Raw genomic sequence first — 17,573 nt, 5'->3', positions numbered from 1 at the left:
CTAATGGGATTAGGGGACAGAAGGAATAACCTGCTTGAATCGGTGCCATCTGGTTTCTCCCGCAGGTCTGCCCGCCCACAAGAAGGGTGCACACTGGTCATGCGGGAAGCGGGGTCGGGCAGCTCTGCCCCTGTGGGGGGCTGGTGGCTGTCCAGCTCACTGTGCGTCTGGGTGGGGCTAATTCAGGGAAATGATGGCAAATGCACTTTGCCCCCAGTACACCACATCTAACTTATTGAAGATGTACATTTTATACATTTTAACATCTCTGAAATCAGGATGCATCTTGCAACCAGATGGCATGACATAGTTTAATTGGCTATGATGTTCCTTAGTGGTACATCTTACACTCAGTGGCATCTTAGATTCGAAGAGACACAGTAAGCAACATTCTCCAGTCAAAGAACTGGTATCTTGCTCTCCATCTGTCCCAATGAATAGGACTCAGTTGGTTCTAAGCACAGGAGGAGAGGGAAGGGGTGTTAATTATTGCCAGTCAGCCACCCAGCCCCCAGCACTGAGCATTTCCCATGGCTCGGACTAAGAAGAAAATCCGACACCTCTTCCAGGCCAGCAACACGAACAGCCCGGGCCGGGGAGAGCAGGAGCTCTAGCAAGCCGAGAAAAGCGAGGGCTCGTGTGGTGTGAGTGTGCGCGCACATGCGTGTGTGTGCGCACGTGTACGTGTGATGTGTGTGCTTCCGCACACGTGAGTGCTCAGGCAGTGCTCCAGGACTCAGCCCACACCCCTGCTCTGCCCTGATCACCGTCTTATCCCACCTTCCTCCCTTTGCAGCAAAAGATCCCCAGATTCCACTCCCCAATCCTCTCATCCGCCTTCTGCCCCCACAACTAAGGTCACTGTTGCAGGTTCAATTGTGTCCCGTCAACATTTGTATGTTGATGTCCTAACCCCAGGTACCTCAGAATGTGACTGTATTTGGAGACAGGGTCTTTACAGAGGTAATCAAGTTAAAATGAGGTCATGAGAGTGGGCCAGTGTGGACCAGTCTAACACGGCTGGTGTCCTTCTAAAAAGGAGAAATTTGGACAGAGAGGTAGAGAGGGAAGACGATGTGAAGAGACACAGGGAGAAGACGGCCGTCTGCGAGCTAAGGAGAGCGCTCTGGAGTGTAGCCCGGGGGGACCTCCTCCCTGTGGCTTCAACGCCTACCTGTGAGCCAATGACCCCAAAGCTCTGCCCCTCGCCCTGATCTGTGCCAAGTTCCAGACCCAGCATCCACCTCACTCCTTGACATCGCTGCCTGCACGTCCCACGAGATCTCAAACACACGTCCAAAACCCAGTTCGTCGTTTCCTGCCCTCCGCCAACATCCCTGCCCAACCTGCTTCCCCTCCCCATACACTGTCTCAGGGAATGGCACCGCCGCTGGAGGGTTGCCTCCTCCTTGGGGAAGCCTTCCTTGGTTTACTGCTCCTGAGACTGGGTGACATCCTTCTCTACACTCCCAGGCCACCCTGAGCTCACCCCATGGTAGCCCTGATCACATTGTCCTGTCACCTGTTTCCTAAATGTGTCCTTCACTAGACTGGGAGATCTCTCATAGCAGGGACAGCCCAATTCTTCTCTACGCAGACGGATCTCAGGCACACACTTTGGAAAACTCCCTGGGGGGTCAGAAATCCTCCCACACAAGCTACTCAATGGTTAAGCACTTGTCACTAAAAGAAGCACCATATCGCAGACAAGTTTTTATTACTTTGTCCTGCATATAGAACCCGAGAAATATAAAAACATCTCCAGAATTAGTCAAAGGAACCACCTCCCCAACCGGCCCCTCCCCTCCCTGGAGGGGCTCAGCCAGGGGTGATGGGGGGTCGCAGGCCACCTCCCTCTGTCCAGTGAACAACTCCCATATAAAAATAGATCTGTGGAGGGCTCCCAGGGAGCCATCAGCCTGCATCACACCGGCACCTGTGCAGGCTGAGGCCTGGGACCCCCCTGGATTCTGGACCTCACTCCTCAGGGGAGGCGAGGTCTACCCTGGACGCCGAAGTCCTGCCAACACAGCCAGGGCCCCGCTGCAGAACAGAGCGGGATGGGAGGGGACTTTGACCTTAGAGCATGACTGATGAAGCCAGATATGAGGATGACGCTCCCTCCACCCAAGACGGGATGCTGGTCCGCATGCCATGTCCTTTCCAGGCTTCCCGCAGTGGGGGGAGGGTGGACAGAGCCTGGAGGCACTTGGCACAGGACCCTCCAGCCCCATCAAAGGTGGAAGCATTCTCTCGGTCTCCCCAGGACCCCCAGGTCACTGAGGTGGGACAGGTGCTCAGGAGATGGGGGAGCGGGCAGCAGGGGTGCTCCAAGGAGAGAAGAGCTGCTGCTGGCAGGCGAGGCCAAAGGCACTGCTGGGAGACACCATCCCCCACCATGGGGCGCTCCCTGAATCCCCCAGCCTCCAGGCTCCTCATGCTGGCCCCTCGCCTGGTCTCCTCTTGTCTGGGGCCCTCCATCTTGCCCTGCGGAAAACTCCACCAACGCTAAGGAAAGAACCCACCCCCGCCTTCCAGGCCCTCTTCAATGATGCGCCAGCCCCTCAGCCAGGACAGCCCTCCAAACACACAGACCGAGAGAGTGTCCATCTGCCCCTCGAGCCCACTGACCCCAAGGTGTCCCATGGGCCCCTGGGCACTGTTGGAAGGCACCCCTGTCGTACTCCTTGGTGCCTGAGCTCCTCCCCACCTAGTCTGAGTCTCTGTCTCATTCATCCCTTTCCTGCAGCCCTCGTCCCTCTTTCCCTCCCCTCCCCTCCCACCCCACCCCGAGCCAAACCCAGAGCAGGCATATGTCGGGGGGGACCTGGACAAACTCCGCCCTTGTGGCCCTATCCAGATCAGCGGCCTTCCTGCTGTCCTGTGAAAGCCCCGGCCTCACGCCACCACCGCCTCTGGGAAGTCCTTCTGGATGAGGAACTCTGGAGTAAGCTCAGAAAACCACTGCTGCCAGAGGCAGAAGGCGCTCCATGGGAGGCTGGGCGGTGGGTACCCAGGGAACAGAGCTTCCAAGAAGGGTCACCTCAGAGTACCCCTGGGCTACCTCAGGAGAACTGGTGTCACAGGGCAGGACCAAGGACTCTCCCCAGAGACCCCCTCATCCCTGGATTGAGAGTTGGGCACATGGGTTCTGTCCCCTGACCCCTCACTGGGCCTTGGTTTCCCAGCTGTGCAGTGAGGCTGGGACCAGCCTGTTAGAGACAGAAGACCCATCTCTGAGAGTCACAACTTCACCATCCCCGAGGCTGGAGAGCCAAGCTCTTGGGTCCCCTGGGAGAAAACCTCTCTTTTCATGCTCTTCCTAGATGTCCCGGCCAGTGAGTTTATAAAAGGAATGCAAAGGGGAGGCCTTGTGGGGCCTCAGGGGAGCACCAGGACCTTGAGTGGCCCAGCCAGGATCCTCACCCTCACCCTGAACTGTCAGCCCAAGGGCAGGAGAAGCAGAGATCAGTTCCTGAGTCTGGGGCCCTCCGGGTCCAGCCTCTGGGCTCAACACCACCTTTGCCCACCTGGGCCTTGGGACCAGACAGGGTGCAGCCCAAGCACAGGGAGCTGAGGACCCTGGCCCTCCGGGGCCCATTGGGATGGGCTGCCAAGCAGCTGTGGTCACCGCTAGGTCTAATGGGAGCCCATCCATCAGGGACCCGTGCTGAACACTGGCCAATGGGTCTGTGGGAAAATGGGGTACCCACTGGGGTAGACCCTAGACCCAGTGCATGTGGAAGACAGAGGGCATGAACCGGGTGATTTGAAGCCATGCCTCCCCTCCCTGCCCCGGCCTGCCGCAGTCTCTGAGCCCCTGCATGTCCTCCCACTGTTATGGCAGGGGGCCTCCCTAGGGATGTGGACCTTTTCTCCAAGGGGACTGAGTCAGCCAAGATGTTCAGACTGGGGAAAATGGGAGGAGTAGGCAGTGAAATGGGGGGCCTGTGGCCCCAAACCAGCTCGGGGCCCAAGTGGAGGAAGAGTGTGCTCCCTTCTGCAAAGGTAGAGCACAGCTGGCGGGTCCTTGTCAGGGCTGGCAGAGCAGGCGGCTCACACCTGCACGCCTCGGCCCCGCAGCTGGAGCACTCGGGCCTGCAGGGCACCGATCCCGCTCAGGAGGGCCTCCCGGTGTTCCACCGACGAGATGCCCAGGCCCGCCAGGTCCCTGCGAAGAAGGGCTGCTCAACCCCATTTTCCGCGCCCCCTCCCCTTGGCTGGACAGGGAAGGGCCTAGAATCAGGACAGGCTGGGCCTCCCAGTTAGGCAGGGGCAAGGCCCCCGCATTCCTCAGACTCACTGGGCGGTCATGGCGGCCACGGCCTCCAGGCTCCCATAGCCGGCTGCAGCAAAGCTGTCCTTGTAGCGGCCCAGGTCCAGGGCCTCCAGCCACGCGCCCACAGAGCCAAAGGAGGGGAAGGTGGAGAAGGCACGGTCCGCCAGAGGCGTGGGAGGCCTGTGGAGCAGAGGGGCTGTGGTCAGCGGACAGCAGGGATCTGGTGCCTGGACCTGGTCACTCTTCCGAGGAGAGGCCAGCTGTGAAAGGACAGGAGAAGGGGAGGGCACCTGCGCCCCAGGTCTTCCCGGCTCACTCGGGGTGCTGGGCATTCTCAGAGCAGGTGGTGGTTTCGAGATACTCAGGCTGCTGGAGAATGGGTTGCACCTGAGCCAGCTAAAGGCACTGAGAGTACCTGGAACAGTCTCGGGGCAGGACACACCTAGGATAGTTTGGGAAGCGACCCATATTTGGGACAACTAAGACTAATTTTACTTATTTATTGGAACTACCAATTTGTTAGAACTATCAGCACATGTATTTATCCAGTCAGTGGGCATTGTACCTGGGAGATGTGGGGCAGAATCCAGGACAAGTGGAAGTGATTAAGATGGATGCAGGTTAGCTGTGCCAGAGGTAGGTGGATACATTAGGTCTGTCTGGGGCAGCTGAGAGAGCAGCCCCACCCAGACAGGTGGGGGAGAACAGGTGTGGCAGTTGTCCTTGGGACACGTGGGAGGCCATGCGGGGAGGCATGAGAGGCCGGCTGGACCCGGGACAGCTGGGGATGCATGGGAATGTACCTGAGACTAGCGAGGTGTCAGGTGTACCTGGGAGAGGTGGTCGCAGCACACTTTGGGGGTTCTGGGTCCTGCCCCATCTTGCTCAGGATGCTGTGGATCTGGGAGAACCTGGGCCGCTCACCTGGGTCCCTCTGCCAGCAGTCAAGCATCAGTCGGTGCAGGGGAGTGGGGCAGTTCCTGGGGGGCGGCAGCCGGAAGCCATCCTCCACGGCCTTCATCACCTGGGCCAGGGGGGTGGTGGGCGGGCACATGGGAGGCTTTAGGTCCCCCGGACGCACACACATCCCATCCCAAGGAAGACTCAGGTGGTGGCCAGGCAGGACCAGAAGCAAGCAGACAGTGAAGAGGGCCCTTGGACTAAGAGGTCAAGGGGCAACGGGCAGCCATCAGGGAGCTGGAGCCCGAGGTCAGAGGGCAACAGGATCAGAAGGCAAGGAGCTGGAGGCACAGGTCACTCACGTCTTGGCCAGACATGTCCCAGTAGGGCCGCTCCCCAAAGGCCATCACCTCCCACATGACGACGCCAAAGCTCCAGACGTCACTGGCAGAGCTGAAGTGGCCAAACTGAAGCGTCTCGGGGGCGGCCCATAGGGCCGGGCTCCGGCCACTCTGAGGGCGAGCGGGCAGGTCAGGGGCAAGAAGGGACTGGGTCACATCCAGGGTTCCCCACCCCACAGAGCCCCAGCCCCACCTGCCATCCTCCCGGCTGCACGTCTGGACTGACCAGGGATGACACCCACACTGGCATTTATTTGGGACCAGTCAGGTGGACTGGCAGGGTGGGGGAGTGACCCTGACGCAGCAGGGAAGGGGGCGGAAGTGGGAAGAAGGGGGCTCCAGTGCCATCTGATGGGAAACAGAGGAGGCGGCGGGCTCGCCCGGGGGAAGGGACTCCTCACCATGGTGGTGTAGACAGCCTCTGCTCGGTCCCGGGGTCCCCGCCCGAAGCCAGAGATCTTGCAGAGGAGGCTGCTGCTGACCAGCACCCGGCGGGCGGCCAGGCCCCGGTGAACGTAGCCCATCTCCGACAGGTACTTCATGGCCGACGCCAGCCCGGGCAGCAGCCCCATCAGCTGCCCAGCCGCCAGCTGACCCTCATGCCGCTGTGGGAGAGGAGGAGACCAAGGCTGGGCTGCACACTCAGTTCTCCTGGTGCTGTGTGACCTCAGTGGAGTCACCTGGCCTTCTCTGGGCTTCAGTGTGCCCTGTGACCCACCAGGTCAGCCTGGCCAGTGGGTACCTTTTTAGGGCATGATGCCAACTCTCTCCCACCAAAGAGAAGGGTGAGGGATGAAGAATAAGCGTGATCAGTCCCCCTGCCCCCCGGGGCCCAGGCCACTCACCCTGAGGAAGCCATCCAGGGCCCCATGGCTCATGTACTCAGTGACAATCATCAAGGTGCTTCCTGTGCCCAGGGAGGGGGAACACACACGCTAAGCTGCCTGCTCCCCTCTGCGTGCACACCTGCTCCCCCGACCCGGGCCCCAGCCTTGGGCAATATGGCCAGAAACAAGCTTCCCCAGTCTCACCACCCTCCTGCCCACCTAGGACGCTCTAGGCCAGAGAACAGAAGAGGAAACATCTGTAGGAGAACAAAGGCCAAGGTCAGAGCTGTAGCAAGTTAGCTAAGAAAGATCACCAAGGTCCAAACGGTCCACCGCCCAGAGCGTCACTACAAGTCAGAAAGGTCACTCAGGGTCAGAGAGGCCACCGAGAGGCCGCCCAGAGGCAGTGAAGGAGCTGAGGCCTTCTCTCCAGGCTGGGCGGCTAAGGGGTGCCCTTCATGGCTGAGAAAAGGGCCTGGGGGCACAGAGCACTCCCCTCTCACCCCGCCCTCTCCAGCCCCATCCTGAGGGGCACCGGGCCTTACCTCGTGTCACAACACCCTCCAGCCGCACCACGTGGCTATGGTCAAACTGGCCCAGGGTGAGGGCCTCGGCCAGGAAGCTGAGCCTCTGAGAGTCGGAGCAGCCCTCCCTCAGCGTGTGCACGGCCACAGGGAGCTCCTGGCGGCCAGGGAGCTGCAGGCAGCCACAGCACAGCTCCCCAAACCGCCCTGTGGAGAAACAGCAGCTCAGACAGCCCCCTGGAGACCACCCCCCAGCCAAGCCAGGCAGGGGGAACGGAGGAGAAAGCGACTTTGGGATGGCGGGCCGTTTCTGGCCTGGGACTCAGAGCTCCTGAGTTCAAATCCTGGTAAACCAGGTACTAGCAATGTCACGTGGGCTTCCTCTCTTTCCCCCTCAGCCTCAGTTTTCTCCTCTGTGAAATGGGACTCCTCCCCACCTGCCTCAGCAGGAGGTTTCAAAGCCTCAAAGAGAGGATGTGGCACACGACAGTGCATCAACGGCTATCAAAGCCCACTGTGACCCAGGAAGGAGGAGGGTGACATCTATGCTGCTGCCCTGCCCCTTCCTGGCCTCTGTCCAGCAGGTCTGGCTCCAGTGAGAGCGGCTGCTTCTCTGAGCACCGGGGCTGAGGTTTTGCAGACAAGAAGAAAGGAGCCAGGAGACTGATCGTAGAGAGCGAGCACCCACCATGAGCCAGGCCTGGTGTGAAGTTCTGGGAAGTCCCCAAGTCAGCTCCGGCTAGGGCCGAGATCATGCCCATTTTACAGATGAGAAACCGAGGCTCAGAGCAGAAGACAGATGGACGTGCCCCTGGTCACACAGCTGGTCAGTGGTAGAGCCAGGACTACAACTCAGGTTATGTATGGTCCCCAAGCTTGCAAAGACCCCTTCCACTGCCCCATGAAGGCTTGGGACTAAACTCCCACCAGGAGTCTGCAGAGACCAGGTCTGAAAGGGCCTGAATGGAGAGGTCTCAATGGCCTTGGGGACCAGGAGAAGGTAGGAAGGCAGGGTCACAGGCTCCCTCTGCCAGCCCCATCCCTGGAACCTGGTAGGCAGAGGTCCAGCTTGGTAGACAGGGCGGGATTGGGGTGGAGGCGGGGCTTCCAGAATGGGGGCGGGACTTGGGGAGGTGGAGGCGGGCTTACAAGAGAGAGGCGGGGCGGGGCTTCTAGAGAGGGCGGGGCTCCCAGATGGACAAGGCTTCCCGGTGCCCCGCTTGCCTGCTCCGAGGCTCTTCTCCAGTGTGACGCTTTTCGCATCCAGCTCCTTGGCAAACAGATGAACGGCCTGCAGCGGGTCCCCACAGCTCTGGGGGTCCACGAATGTGCGACGTGTCGGGACTTTGACTGGGAACGCAGAGAGAGAGAAAGAGCTGGGCCTGAGGAAAGGCCTCGATGGCTGGAGGGGTGGGAGTTATGCAGTGGTCCTGGCAGCAAGGAAGAGGGTAGAGGAGAGAGGTAGGGGCGCGCCCGCCCCGCCGGAGCCAGGCCCAGGAGACTCACAGTGGAAATACAGCTCCTCCTCATCGTGGGCGTCCCGACCTCCTTTGCCATAGCTGCATGGCCTGGGAAGGTGCAGAGTCATCCTTTGAGCCAGGCTGCCTTAGCCCTCCCCATGTCGCCAGCACCCAGGGCGGTGTCCCTTCAAAAGGACAAGGTCTGCGCCCCTGGAGAGGGACTTTTTTGTCCTGCGGGTTTGAAAGCTCCTCCCCATAGCACACATATAGCCCTAGACCGAGACCTCACCCCTCACCCCCATCAGCGTCCATAGTTATTTTCACTTTGAGACACAATCAACACTCTTGCAATGCCAGAGGCACCCAAATCCACAGTCCTGACTTGAAGCCCAAGCTGCCTCCTGCCTACAGGTGAACCAATCGGGCAGACCTTGAACTCCGGGGCAGCTTCCAGTGGAGACAGGAAAACAATCACTGAGAGGTACACAAGGCCACTCACAGGTCCAAGCAAGGGAGAAGGGTGGGCACTGGGGGAGCACGTTAACAGACGGCCCTGACCTGATCCAGGGCCGTCAGGGATGGCTTCTGGAGACAGGCAGCCGTGGACCACACCACTGCATCAGTCCACAAAGCCACAGGCTGGCACTAGGACCCCCTGAGGCAGGGCCTTGCCGGCCCAGATAAAGACTTTGGCTTTTATTCCGGGAGCGAGCGGGGATGGGGGTGGAGGTGGGGGGAGGTTTAAGCAGCGGATGCCGGGATTCAATCTGCATTTTAGAAAGATCATTCGAGCTTCTGCTGTTGTCCCTGCAGGAGATGGCAGTGGCTTAGGCTATGGGGTGATCATGGACATGGAGAAAAGTGAGAAGACTTGAGTGACATTTAGATGACAGGGCCACAGCGCTTGGAGATGACTAGAAGGCAGGAATGACTCATAGGGTTCTGGCTTGCCCGGCAGCATTGACGGGGGTGCCATTTTCCAAGATGGGGAGAGGAAAGTTCACACTTCAACCTTTGTGTGGGCAGGGCCTCTGGGAGAAGAGGGCAGATGGATGAGGATGGAGTTGGATGTGTGTGTGTCTGCAGTCTGGAAGGGAGGGCTGCTCTGGAGATACAAATGCAGAGCTGTGGGCCTTGCCCGGGAGAGGATGGAGCCTGAGAAGTGGGACTAGGAACAAGTCTGAGCGCCCCCAACATTCAGAGATTTGGTAGAGGAGAAGGAAGCCACAGAGGAGCTCCCAAAACAAGCCCAGAGAAGCTGAAGGGAAAGAGAAGAGAAATCTGGGCTGGTGAAGTCACAGGAACCAAGGAAAGAAACAGTGGAGCAGCGGGGAGAGGTCCCGTGAAGGCTGGAGGAGGAAGGGTTGAGGGAGGTTGGGGACAGGTGATCCCGTTTTGATGTGGATGGGAAAGGAGAGAAAAGCTGTCTGTCCCATAGGATGAAGTGTCACGACATGTGGCTAACAGTGTGGGCCCTGAACCTCACTGCACGGATGCGCTTCCTGGGTCCTCAGGAGCTGTGGGACCGGGTGGCTCGGTTTTCTCTTTAATAAAATCAGGAGAAAGCCAGGCCCGCCTGATAGCACTGTTGCAAAGAGCTTACTAAGCACTCCATAAATGTTAGCTCTTGTGCCGGGGAGAGGGGACCTTATAAATAGTAACGGTTCCTGAGATGGTAAGAAGGCGTGGGTTCGGGTCATAGGTGGATGGGCTGGCCCTGGCTAGGAGGACAGCACCCCCTCTGGAGCGAAAGGAGGGAGAGGATGGGCGCGGAGAAGTTGGGGCACTAATGATGCGGTTACAGAGCAGGTGCACCAGACGTGGCTGAGGGAGCGAGCTGCAAGGGCAGGGAGTCTGCAGGAAAAAGTCGAAGAACTGGATTTGGTATTTGGGGTGATGGTCAGGTCCGTGTCAGGATATGGGAGAGGGAGGCTGAGGTGGAACAGAGAGAAGGTCCTGGGGAATGAGCAAGTCAAAGAACCGAGAGGCCAAGGGGTGGGACGGGTCGTCCAATGGCTACTAAAGTCGCCCAGCGTGGTGACAGGGCTTAATGAGGGGAACATCCAGGAGAGATGAAGGAGGCAAGGTTGAGTGGAGGGAGGAACAAAAGAGAGTGCAGGGTTAAGAGGAAATGAGAAGCTTCCACTGGACAATACCCTCTAGTGAGAAGTCAGGTGAGCTGGGGTGGACTGGGGAGGGAGAGTGCAGTGAGGGGACCAGTGCACAGAGCAGGCACTCCAGAGACTCGGAGAGGAGGGGACTGGTGCGAGAGCTGTTACAGCCTGCAGAGCTGGGACATGCATGCTGGAGGAGCTCGTCTCTGTGCCCACCAGCACTAGTCCACTGATTCTCCCCATTTGGGTGCCATCTGATTTTGAGCCCCTGGCTTACTCGGCCTGCCCGTGTGCAGAAGTGTGTGTGTCCAAGGCACTCCCGGGCAGCTGCTCCTGTCCTGCAGAGTCTCTGCCTGAGAGCTATTCCTTACTTACCTCTCCCCTTTCCTCCTTCTGCCTCCCTGAGCCCCTAAGCCCGCAGCCAGGACAAGGTGCTCCCAGCGCCTGTCCATTCCTGCTTTTCCAACAGGCCCTCCTCAGTCACTTTCAGTGCCTCATTCAAGGCCAAGAAAACAGTCAGTGCCGAATGAATGCGCCTGTCCGTCCAGCCCACAGGCAGTTCCTGGATGCTGAGACGTGCTAAGATGTGGCTCCTCGGCCAGCCCATTTCTCTCCTCTGCTGCCCCTGCTCCAGCCCATCGCATGCGGGCTTTCCAACCCCCCACGTCTTCTGACCTCAGCCCCTGCCTGGTACCCGCCTAGGGTGCCTCTGCATGTGGCAGAGAGTGGCCCTGGGAGAAGGGGGAAATACATGCCACGAGGTTTCTACTGCATGCAAAAGGACTGGAATCTTTTCTGAGCCAGACTTAAGCTCCACATCTTTCCCCCTCCTCCCATCTCCTTTCTCTGCCCACTTGTCTGCAAGCTTCCTTCTGCTGGGGGTGGGCAGGTTCTGGTTTATGAGTTCCCCTCCCTGTCCTCCCACCTCCCACATGCATATACACAACACAATTTCTGCCTTTCTTCCCTTTGCCTGTGTTCAAGGGCCTCAAGATCCCTTGGGGGCAGGGGCTGGGGGTCTCTGAGCGCCTCAGGAGAATCCTAATCACACTGGAACAGCCGGAGCTTGGTCCCATCCTCAGTGATGCCTTCTGACATTTAATGAGTTAAGGAGCTAAATCCACTTCATCCCAGGGCGGCTGAGCTGAGCGGCTGCCGCAGGGGGAGGGGAGGGGCTGGGCTACGCTAGCTATGCCTGTGTTGATACAGCAGTGTGCTTGCACATGCAAATCTGCAGGTGCGCAACTGCAGGTACAGGAACAGGTGCCTGCGAGCGCACGTTAACATGCACAGGGACACAACCCACCAGGGGCCAGCCGGGCTGGGACCAGCCACGTACCTCCTCCAAATGGCCAGCACGCTCATCACAGAGCCCAGGACGAGGAGGGCTGAGATGGTCACCACGGTGATGACGACCACGGGGCTCTGGTTCCTGGACCCTGAAGCAGCTGGGAGGAAAACCATGAGGTTGAGGCAGGCAGAGGACCAGGCTCCTGGGTGAGCCCCAGGACAGACTTCTGTCTTCATCCCACAGCAGGATTCCTGCAGCCCCTCTGCACTCAGCCCTGCCTCCCAGCAGCAGAGGGACCAAGCCAGCCCCAGTAGCCACAATGGCATCTGGAGTCCCACGAGCTTCCTTCTCTCCCAGGGCAGGGCAGCTCCACTGCAGCCCAGCTCTGAAGGACAGGGGCAGGGCTTCTGACAGGCAGGCCTGGGTCTCCCTTTTTGTCTTTCAGATGGGCCATGAGAGACTTAAGGTAGCTCTGTGGGGGGAATGGCCCCTGGTCTGAGCTCTCCGGCCCCAATCCAGACCATTCGCCACCAATAATAATGAGTTAACATTTAACGCACACTTACTCCAGTCAAGACGCTAAGCCATGTGCCTTGACTAAATCATCCTGTTTTATCATCACAACCAGCCAGTAAGGTGTTATTATCTCCATTTTATATCTGAGGAAACTGACATTGAGAAAAGTTATGTGATTTTCCCAAGGTCACACAGCTAACAAATGGTGAACCTAAGATTTGAACCTGATTCCAAAAGCCTCTGCTTTGAACTATTCCCCTAGGGAAGGGGCCTAGAGGACCCAAGGCACTCAGCCCCATCCATCCACCATCCATCCATCCATCCATCCAACCATCCATCCAACATATGTGCCAGAGACAGCAATGAATGAGCCAGAATCCCTGCCCTGGAGGAGTGTGCAGATCAGTGGGGGAGACAGAAACAAAAATCTTAACTGTAGAATGAAAAAAGAAACAGAGAAATGAGCAGAGCTGAGCAGAGGCATGATAATTTCTTCTTAAGGCCAGTGAGGAAGTCTTTGCTGAAGAGGTGCCATCTAAACTGGCCCTGGAAGATTGAAAGGGCTGTTGATGATGCTTAGATGCACGTGCTGGGTCTAGAAAATGGCAAGTCATCCCACGCGGCTGGAAAACACTGTATGGAGGCAGAGAGTGGCAAGCTATGAAGCTGGAGGGCAGAGGATGAAGGGGACTGGGGGAGGAGACAGAACCTGGAGGGCCTTGAATGCTAGGCCAAGGAGTATGGACTTTATCCTGAGCATAACAGGGAGCCAGGGAGCAATGGATAGAGAGCCTGCCCAAGAGGAAAGGAATAGGGTATCTGCTGGGTTGGGAGCAGGGATGGAGGGGAGGTCCTCGAGAGAGGCAAAGGTTTAGGGTAACTATTGAGAATGGGGAAAATGTTGCATATCCCTGAAAACTGAACTGAGATTAGGAAACTACACCTTTGCAGGCAGCCTTGGCGTGGGACAGAGGAGGACGGCCCAAGTCTGGGGACTAGCGGGGCAGGTACAGCAAGACGTCCAGGGCATGAGGGCTGGCATTGCTGGTGAGTATTTCTGCTGGGAGAATCTGAGGTGGCTGGTAGAGATGATGTGGGGCCGGGAGGGGCTGAGGGCCTGGGAGATGCTATTAGGATGTCAGAGAGCAAGTGAGGGGGCACAGAAGAGGAAGGGAGAGTTAGAGGCCAAGGAAGCCAGGGTCCAAGAGGGGATTTCAGAGCCCGTGGTTCCAGAAGTGGGGAACAGGGACCAGGGTCTGGCTGGGGCAGAAAGGGGGTGAAGTTTCCAAGGACCGTTTGAAATGAGGTGTCCATGTGGACATGGAAATGGAGGATGGAGACAGGGTGGTTGTGGTAGGTGGCCTCTGAGATGCCCACTGGATTCCCCACAACCTGGTATTCATTCCCGTTGAGTGTGGGCCAAAGTAACTGGCTTCTAATGAAAAGAATACAGCAAAAGTGACGGGATGTCACTTCCAAGGTTAGGTTACTGGAGACTGGGGCTTCTGTCTTGGGCACCCTCTGGCTTTCTCACTCTCTCACAGTCTGTGAAAGAGTCCAGGTGCTGTGTTCTGAGCAGCCCTATGGAGAAGCCCATGAGGCACGGAACCGCATGCCTCCAGCAAAGAGCCAGCGAGAACCTAGTAGGGAGGCAGCTTCCCCCTACTGAAGCCTTGAGCTGACTGCTACCCCATGGACACCTTGACTGCAGCCTGGGAGAGACCCTGAGCCAGGGGCACCTAGCTAAGCTGCACCCACCTTTCTGACCCACAGAAACCATGAGATCACAAATGTTTGTTGTTTTCGGCCACTAAGTTTCAGGGTAATTCGTTACGCAGCACTAGATAACCAATACAGTGGTGAACCATGATCCTTTGTCATGATCCTGATTTGGGGTCCCAGCTCACTGAAAAAAGTATTCTATTCCCCCTTAGCCAGAGCCACAGCAGAGGCGGCTGGGGAGCGGAGCAGTGTCTACTCACTGAGAAGTACCAAAGGAATGGAAACCATCAACCCTTTTCAGCTAACAGCCCCAGCTCCTACCTCCACCACCCTCACTCCAGCCAAACCCAGTAGCCTTTGTTCAGATGCTCCCTCTCCCCAAAAGGCCTCCCCTGCCCATCTCCACGCAGTCAGATGTTCCCCAGCCTCCAAGACAGGGCTGTAATCTCCTCTTGCCAGCAGCTGGCCGAGATCTGGCACAGACAGGCATTCGAGCAAGAAGTGCTGTCTCCCTTCCCAGAACTCAAACTCCTTTAACAGTTTATCTCCCCTTCCCTTTGGGCTCGGAGCTCGTCCTATCTCGGATTAGACTCATGGAGCAGGTTGGAAAGAATTCTTATCTTGACAGCTGGCACCAGAATGCCTCTTAGGGGGAACTGCCTTTGTCCAGGGAAATACTTTCATGAGCTGCTCCGGGTAGATAGAGGTGAGATCCTGAGGGCTGGGTTAGCAGCAGGCGAAACAACAAAGGAGAGACAGCTAAACTGCTCTGCTCCGCCCTGAAAGGGAGCCTGAGGGTGGGTGGGGTGGGGACAAGAGGCGCCAGGGGAAGGAAGTGGGCGAGGGGAGAGCCATACCGTGGAGAAGCCAGAGCTGTCTGAGGATCAAGAGGTCTAATGTTCAGCTTTTGTTTTGTTTTGTTTTGATAAGAGCTTTATTGAGAAATTAGTCACATACCCTACAATTCACCCATCGAGAGCGCATACTTCTCACTTTGTTTCGCTTTGCTTATGGCTGCAGGCAGTCCCTTTCCTGGCCCCCAACCTTCACTGGAGTGTGTCTCCCACTCTAAGGCCTAGTGGGGAAAGGGACAGCATCTCACGCTTGAGTCTGTATCGTGGCAGGAGGAGGAAGCAGAACGGGAACAAGAGCTTCGTGGTCAGAGCCAGAAGGGAATGCGAGACTAAAGCTCCTCCCAAGAAAATAGCAGGAATCTTGGAGGGGAAGCAGGTTGCCACAAGACATGGGAGGTCTTGAGAGGCAGGGAGCCACCGGCTGAGTCCTGGGCTGTTCATGAACCCCGCCCCTGTGAGCTCCCCCGCAACAGGCACGCAATCTAACTCATGTCACTGAATAGGCACTAGAGGGTGGATTCTGAATTCGTGATTCATTGGGTTGTGATTAGACTGTTCTGCAGGCCCCCTTTAATTGCACAGATAAACCCCCGCCCCATTTGTCTCCCTGCCCTGGCCCGTGCTGGGTTCTCTCTGCTTGGTCCCTCTCCAGGGGCACACACCACTTACCCTCCTCCGGGGTCTGCACTTCAATGCTGGGGTTGAAGCTCTGGGTCTCCCAGGAAGGCCCCGGGGAGGCGGCCCGGATCTGAAAGACGTAGCGGGTAGCCGGCTTCAGGTTGGTGACGGTGACCGCAGGTGCCCCCGTCTTCACTGTGGAGTAAGTCTGCTCACTCTGACCCTGAGGAGGGACGGAGAAGTGAGGTCCAGGGCCAGGCCCACGCTCCTGGGGGAATGACAGGGAAAAGGAGCAGGGAGGCAGGAGAAGTCCCCTGGGTGAGTGAGGCCTGGGTGGAAGAGCCTGACTCCAGTGGTGCTGGGGGGTTCCACAGGTTTCTTCCATAGGCTCCCCAAACCCTTTTTCCACCTCAAGTTCCACCCACACCTGCTGGTACTTGTGGCTGAGAACAGGCCCACCTCTGAGTAAGAGAAACTCTAGAGAAAGGGCTAAGTCCTCCTTCTTGGGGATGGTAGGAGGATGGACATCCCGGCCTGGCAGCCCAGGGGGTGAGCAGGTCTGACACCTCAGAGGAAAGAATAAGAAAATGAGCCCTGGCACCCGCCCAGTCGGCTTACAAGCTCTTCCTTCTCCCTTGTCAACTGATTTTCACAACTGTCCTGCAAGGCACAGATTCACAGAAAAGGAATTGGGCTTGGCAGGGTGGAGAGGCCCACCCACGGCCCCACTGGAGAGTGGAACAGGGACAGCTGTCACCGAGGCCCACCCACTGCCAGCTGCCGTGTTAGACCCTTTAGAAGGCTGACTTCCTACCACCCTCACAGCAGCATTTCTTTTCTTTTTTCTTTTCTTTAAGATTGGCACCTGGGCTAACAACTGTTTCCAATCTTCCTTTTTTTCTCAAAGATTGGCACCTGGGCTAACAACTGTTGCCAATCTTTTTTTTTTTTTTTTTTTCCTGCTTTATCTCCCCAAACCCCCCAGTACACAGTTGTATATTTTAGTTGCAGGTCCTTCCAGTTGTGGGATGTGGGACGCCGCCTCAACGTGGCCTGATGAGCAGTGCCATGTCCGCGCCCAGGATCCAAGCCCTGGGCCGCCGCAGCAGAGCACACAAACTTAACCACTGGGCCACGGAGCCGGCCCCCACAGCAGCATTTCTATCTCCTTTTATAGGAGAGGGTCAGCATGACACCTTCTCAATTCCTTCAGGTCCCCAACTTTGTGCTCTACATCATGCTGCCTCCAACACATCTAATAATGGTGTGTACTGGAGATGCTGCTGTCATTTCGTCTCTGCCCCTGCCCACCCCAGCCCCAAGAAGGGCACCTCCCCGATACCCTGTGGCCCTAATTCTTTGCTCATGGGATTCAGGAATCGGGGCAGCCTCTGTCCCAGGCTGGACCAATCCGAATCTCCCTTCCAAGCATTTGAACAACCCATTGAAAGACGGCAAGGCAATGGCTGCGGGACCTACAAGAGGGGGCAGGCTGGGGGCGGGGAGGAGGAAGGAGCAAGGCGGCCAACCTCGACCGCTGTGATGCGTGGTGAGCAAGGCCCTCTGCAGAGGAGGTTGGACTGCTGAGCAGAGAGAAGTTGAGATGAGGAGCGCTGTGACTCCAGCAATACTTCTGGTCCAACAGTAGATTACACATCAGATTCAAAGACAATAAATTTATGGGGAAAAGAGATAGTGGATTGGGATGCAACTCCATTTGTCAAATCATGGCTGAACTGCAACCAATGATTGACAACAGATACAGAAGGTCAGCAAAAATCAGCAAAAGTATCCATGAGAATCAGTTGGCTATGCGGAGTTTACAATAAGGAGCACTGTATGTTTCTGGTTATTTTTTGTAAATGATGTTACACACCCTTTATATCGATAAAATTATAATAATCACACATTCATTGTTCTGGAGAGCCGGTTGTTAAACATTTTCCAGCACAGCACCCGACCTAGCAATGTGCGCTCCCACATCATACAGTTTTCTAAAATTGGAAACAATTTATTTCTGGGTTCTTTTTCTTCAAAAGGGTTGCAAACTGTATGTATACGATTCAG

At 57.2% G+C, this 17,573-nt stretch overlaps 1 protein-coding gene across 5 annotated transcripts in view; it reads right to left on the bottom strand.

Moving 5' to 3' along the window:
- Nucleotides 1-1,700: 1,700 nt before the first annotated feature.
- EPHA10 (EPH receptor A10) overlaps nt 1,701-17,573 on the bottom strand; it is a 37,208-nt gene continuing 21,335 nt past the window's right edge. For 2 of the 5 annotated variants that reach the window (XM_070594147.1, XM_070594159.1), the window contains exons 7-17: nt 15,558-15,729; nt 11,845-11,953; nt 8,438-8,499; nt 8,156-8,281; nt 6,953-7,138; nt 6,426-6,487; nt 5,982-6,185; nt 5,542-5,691; nt 5,110-5,303; nt 4,304-4,459; nt 1,701-4,171 (exon numbers count right to left, since the gene is read on the bottom strand). In XM_070594147.1, the coding sequence (XP_070450248.1) occupies nt 4,057-4,171; nt 4,304-4,459; nt 5,110-5,303; nt 5,542-5,691; nt 5,982-6,185; nt 6,426-6,487; nt 6,953-7,138; nt 8,156-8,281; nt 8,438-8,499; nt 11,845-11,953; nt 15,558-15,729 (1,536 nt within the window). In that variant the 3' untranslated portion in view covers nt 1,701-4,056. The remainder of the gene's footprint in view (nt 4,172-4,303; nt 4,460-5,109; nt 5,304-5,541; nt 5,692-5,981; nt 6,186-6,425; nt 6,488-6,952; nt 7,139-8,155; nt 8,282-8,437; nt 8,500-11,844; nt 11,954-15,557; nt 15,730-17,573) is intronic. The other 3 variants (XM_070594153.1, XR_011533005.1, XR_011533007.1) reach the window with 3 other exon arrangements.

This window comes from Equus przewalskii, chromosome 2, assembly GCF_037783145.1.
Source record: "Equus przewalskii isolate Varuska chromosome 2, EquPr2, whole genome shotgun sequence".
NCBI classification, from domain to species: domain Eukaryota; kingdom Metazoa; phylum Chordata; class Mammalia; order Perissodactyla; family Equidae; genus Equus; species Equus przewalskii.
The sequence above is the reverse complement of the archived record's forward strand: the minus strand, read 5'-3'. Positions and strand labels throughout refer to the sequence as shown.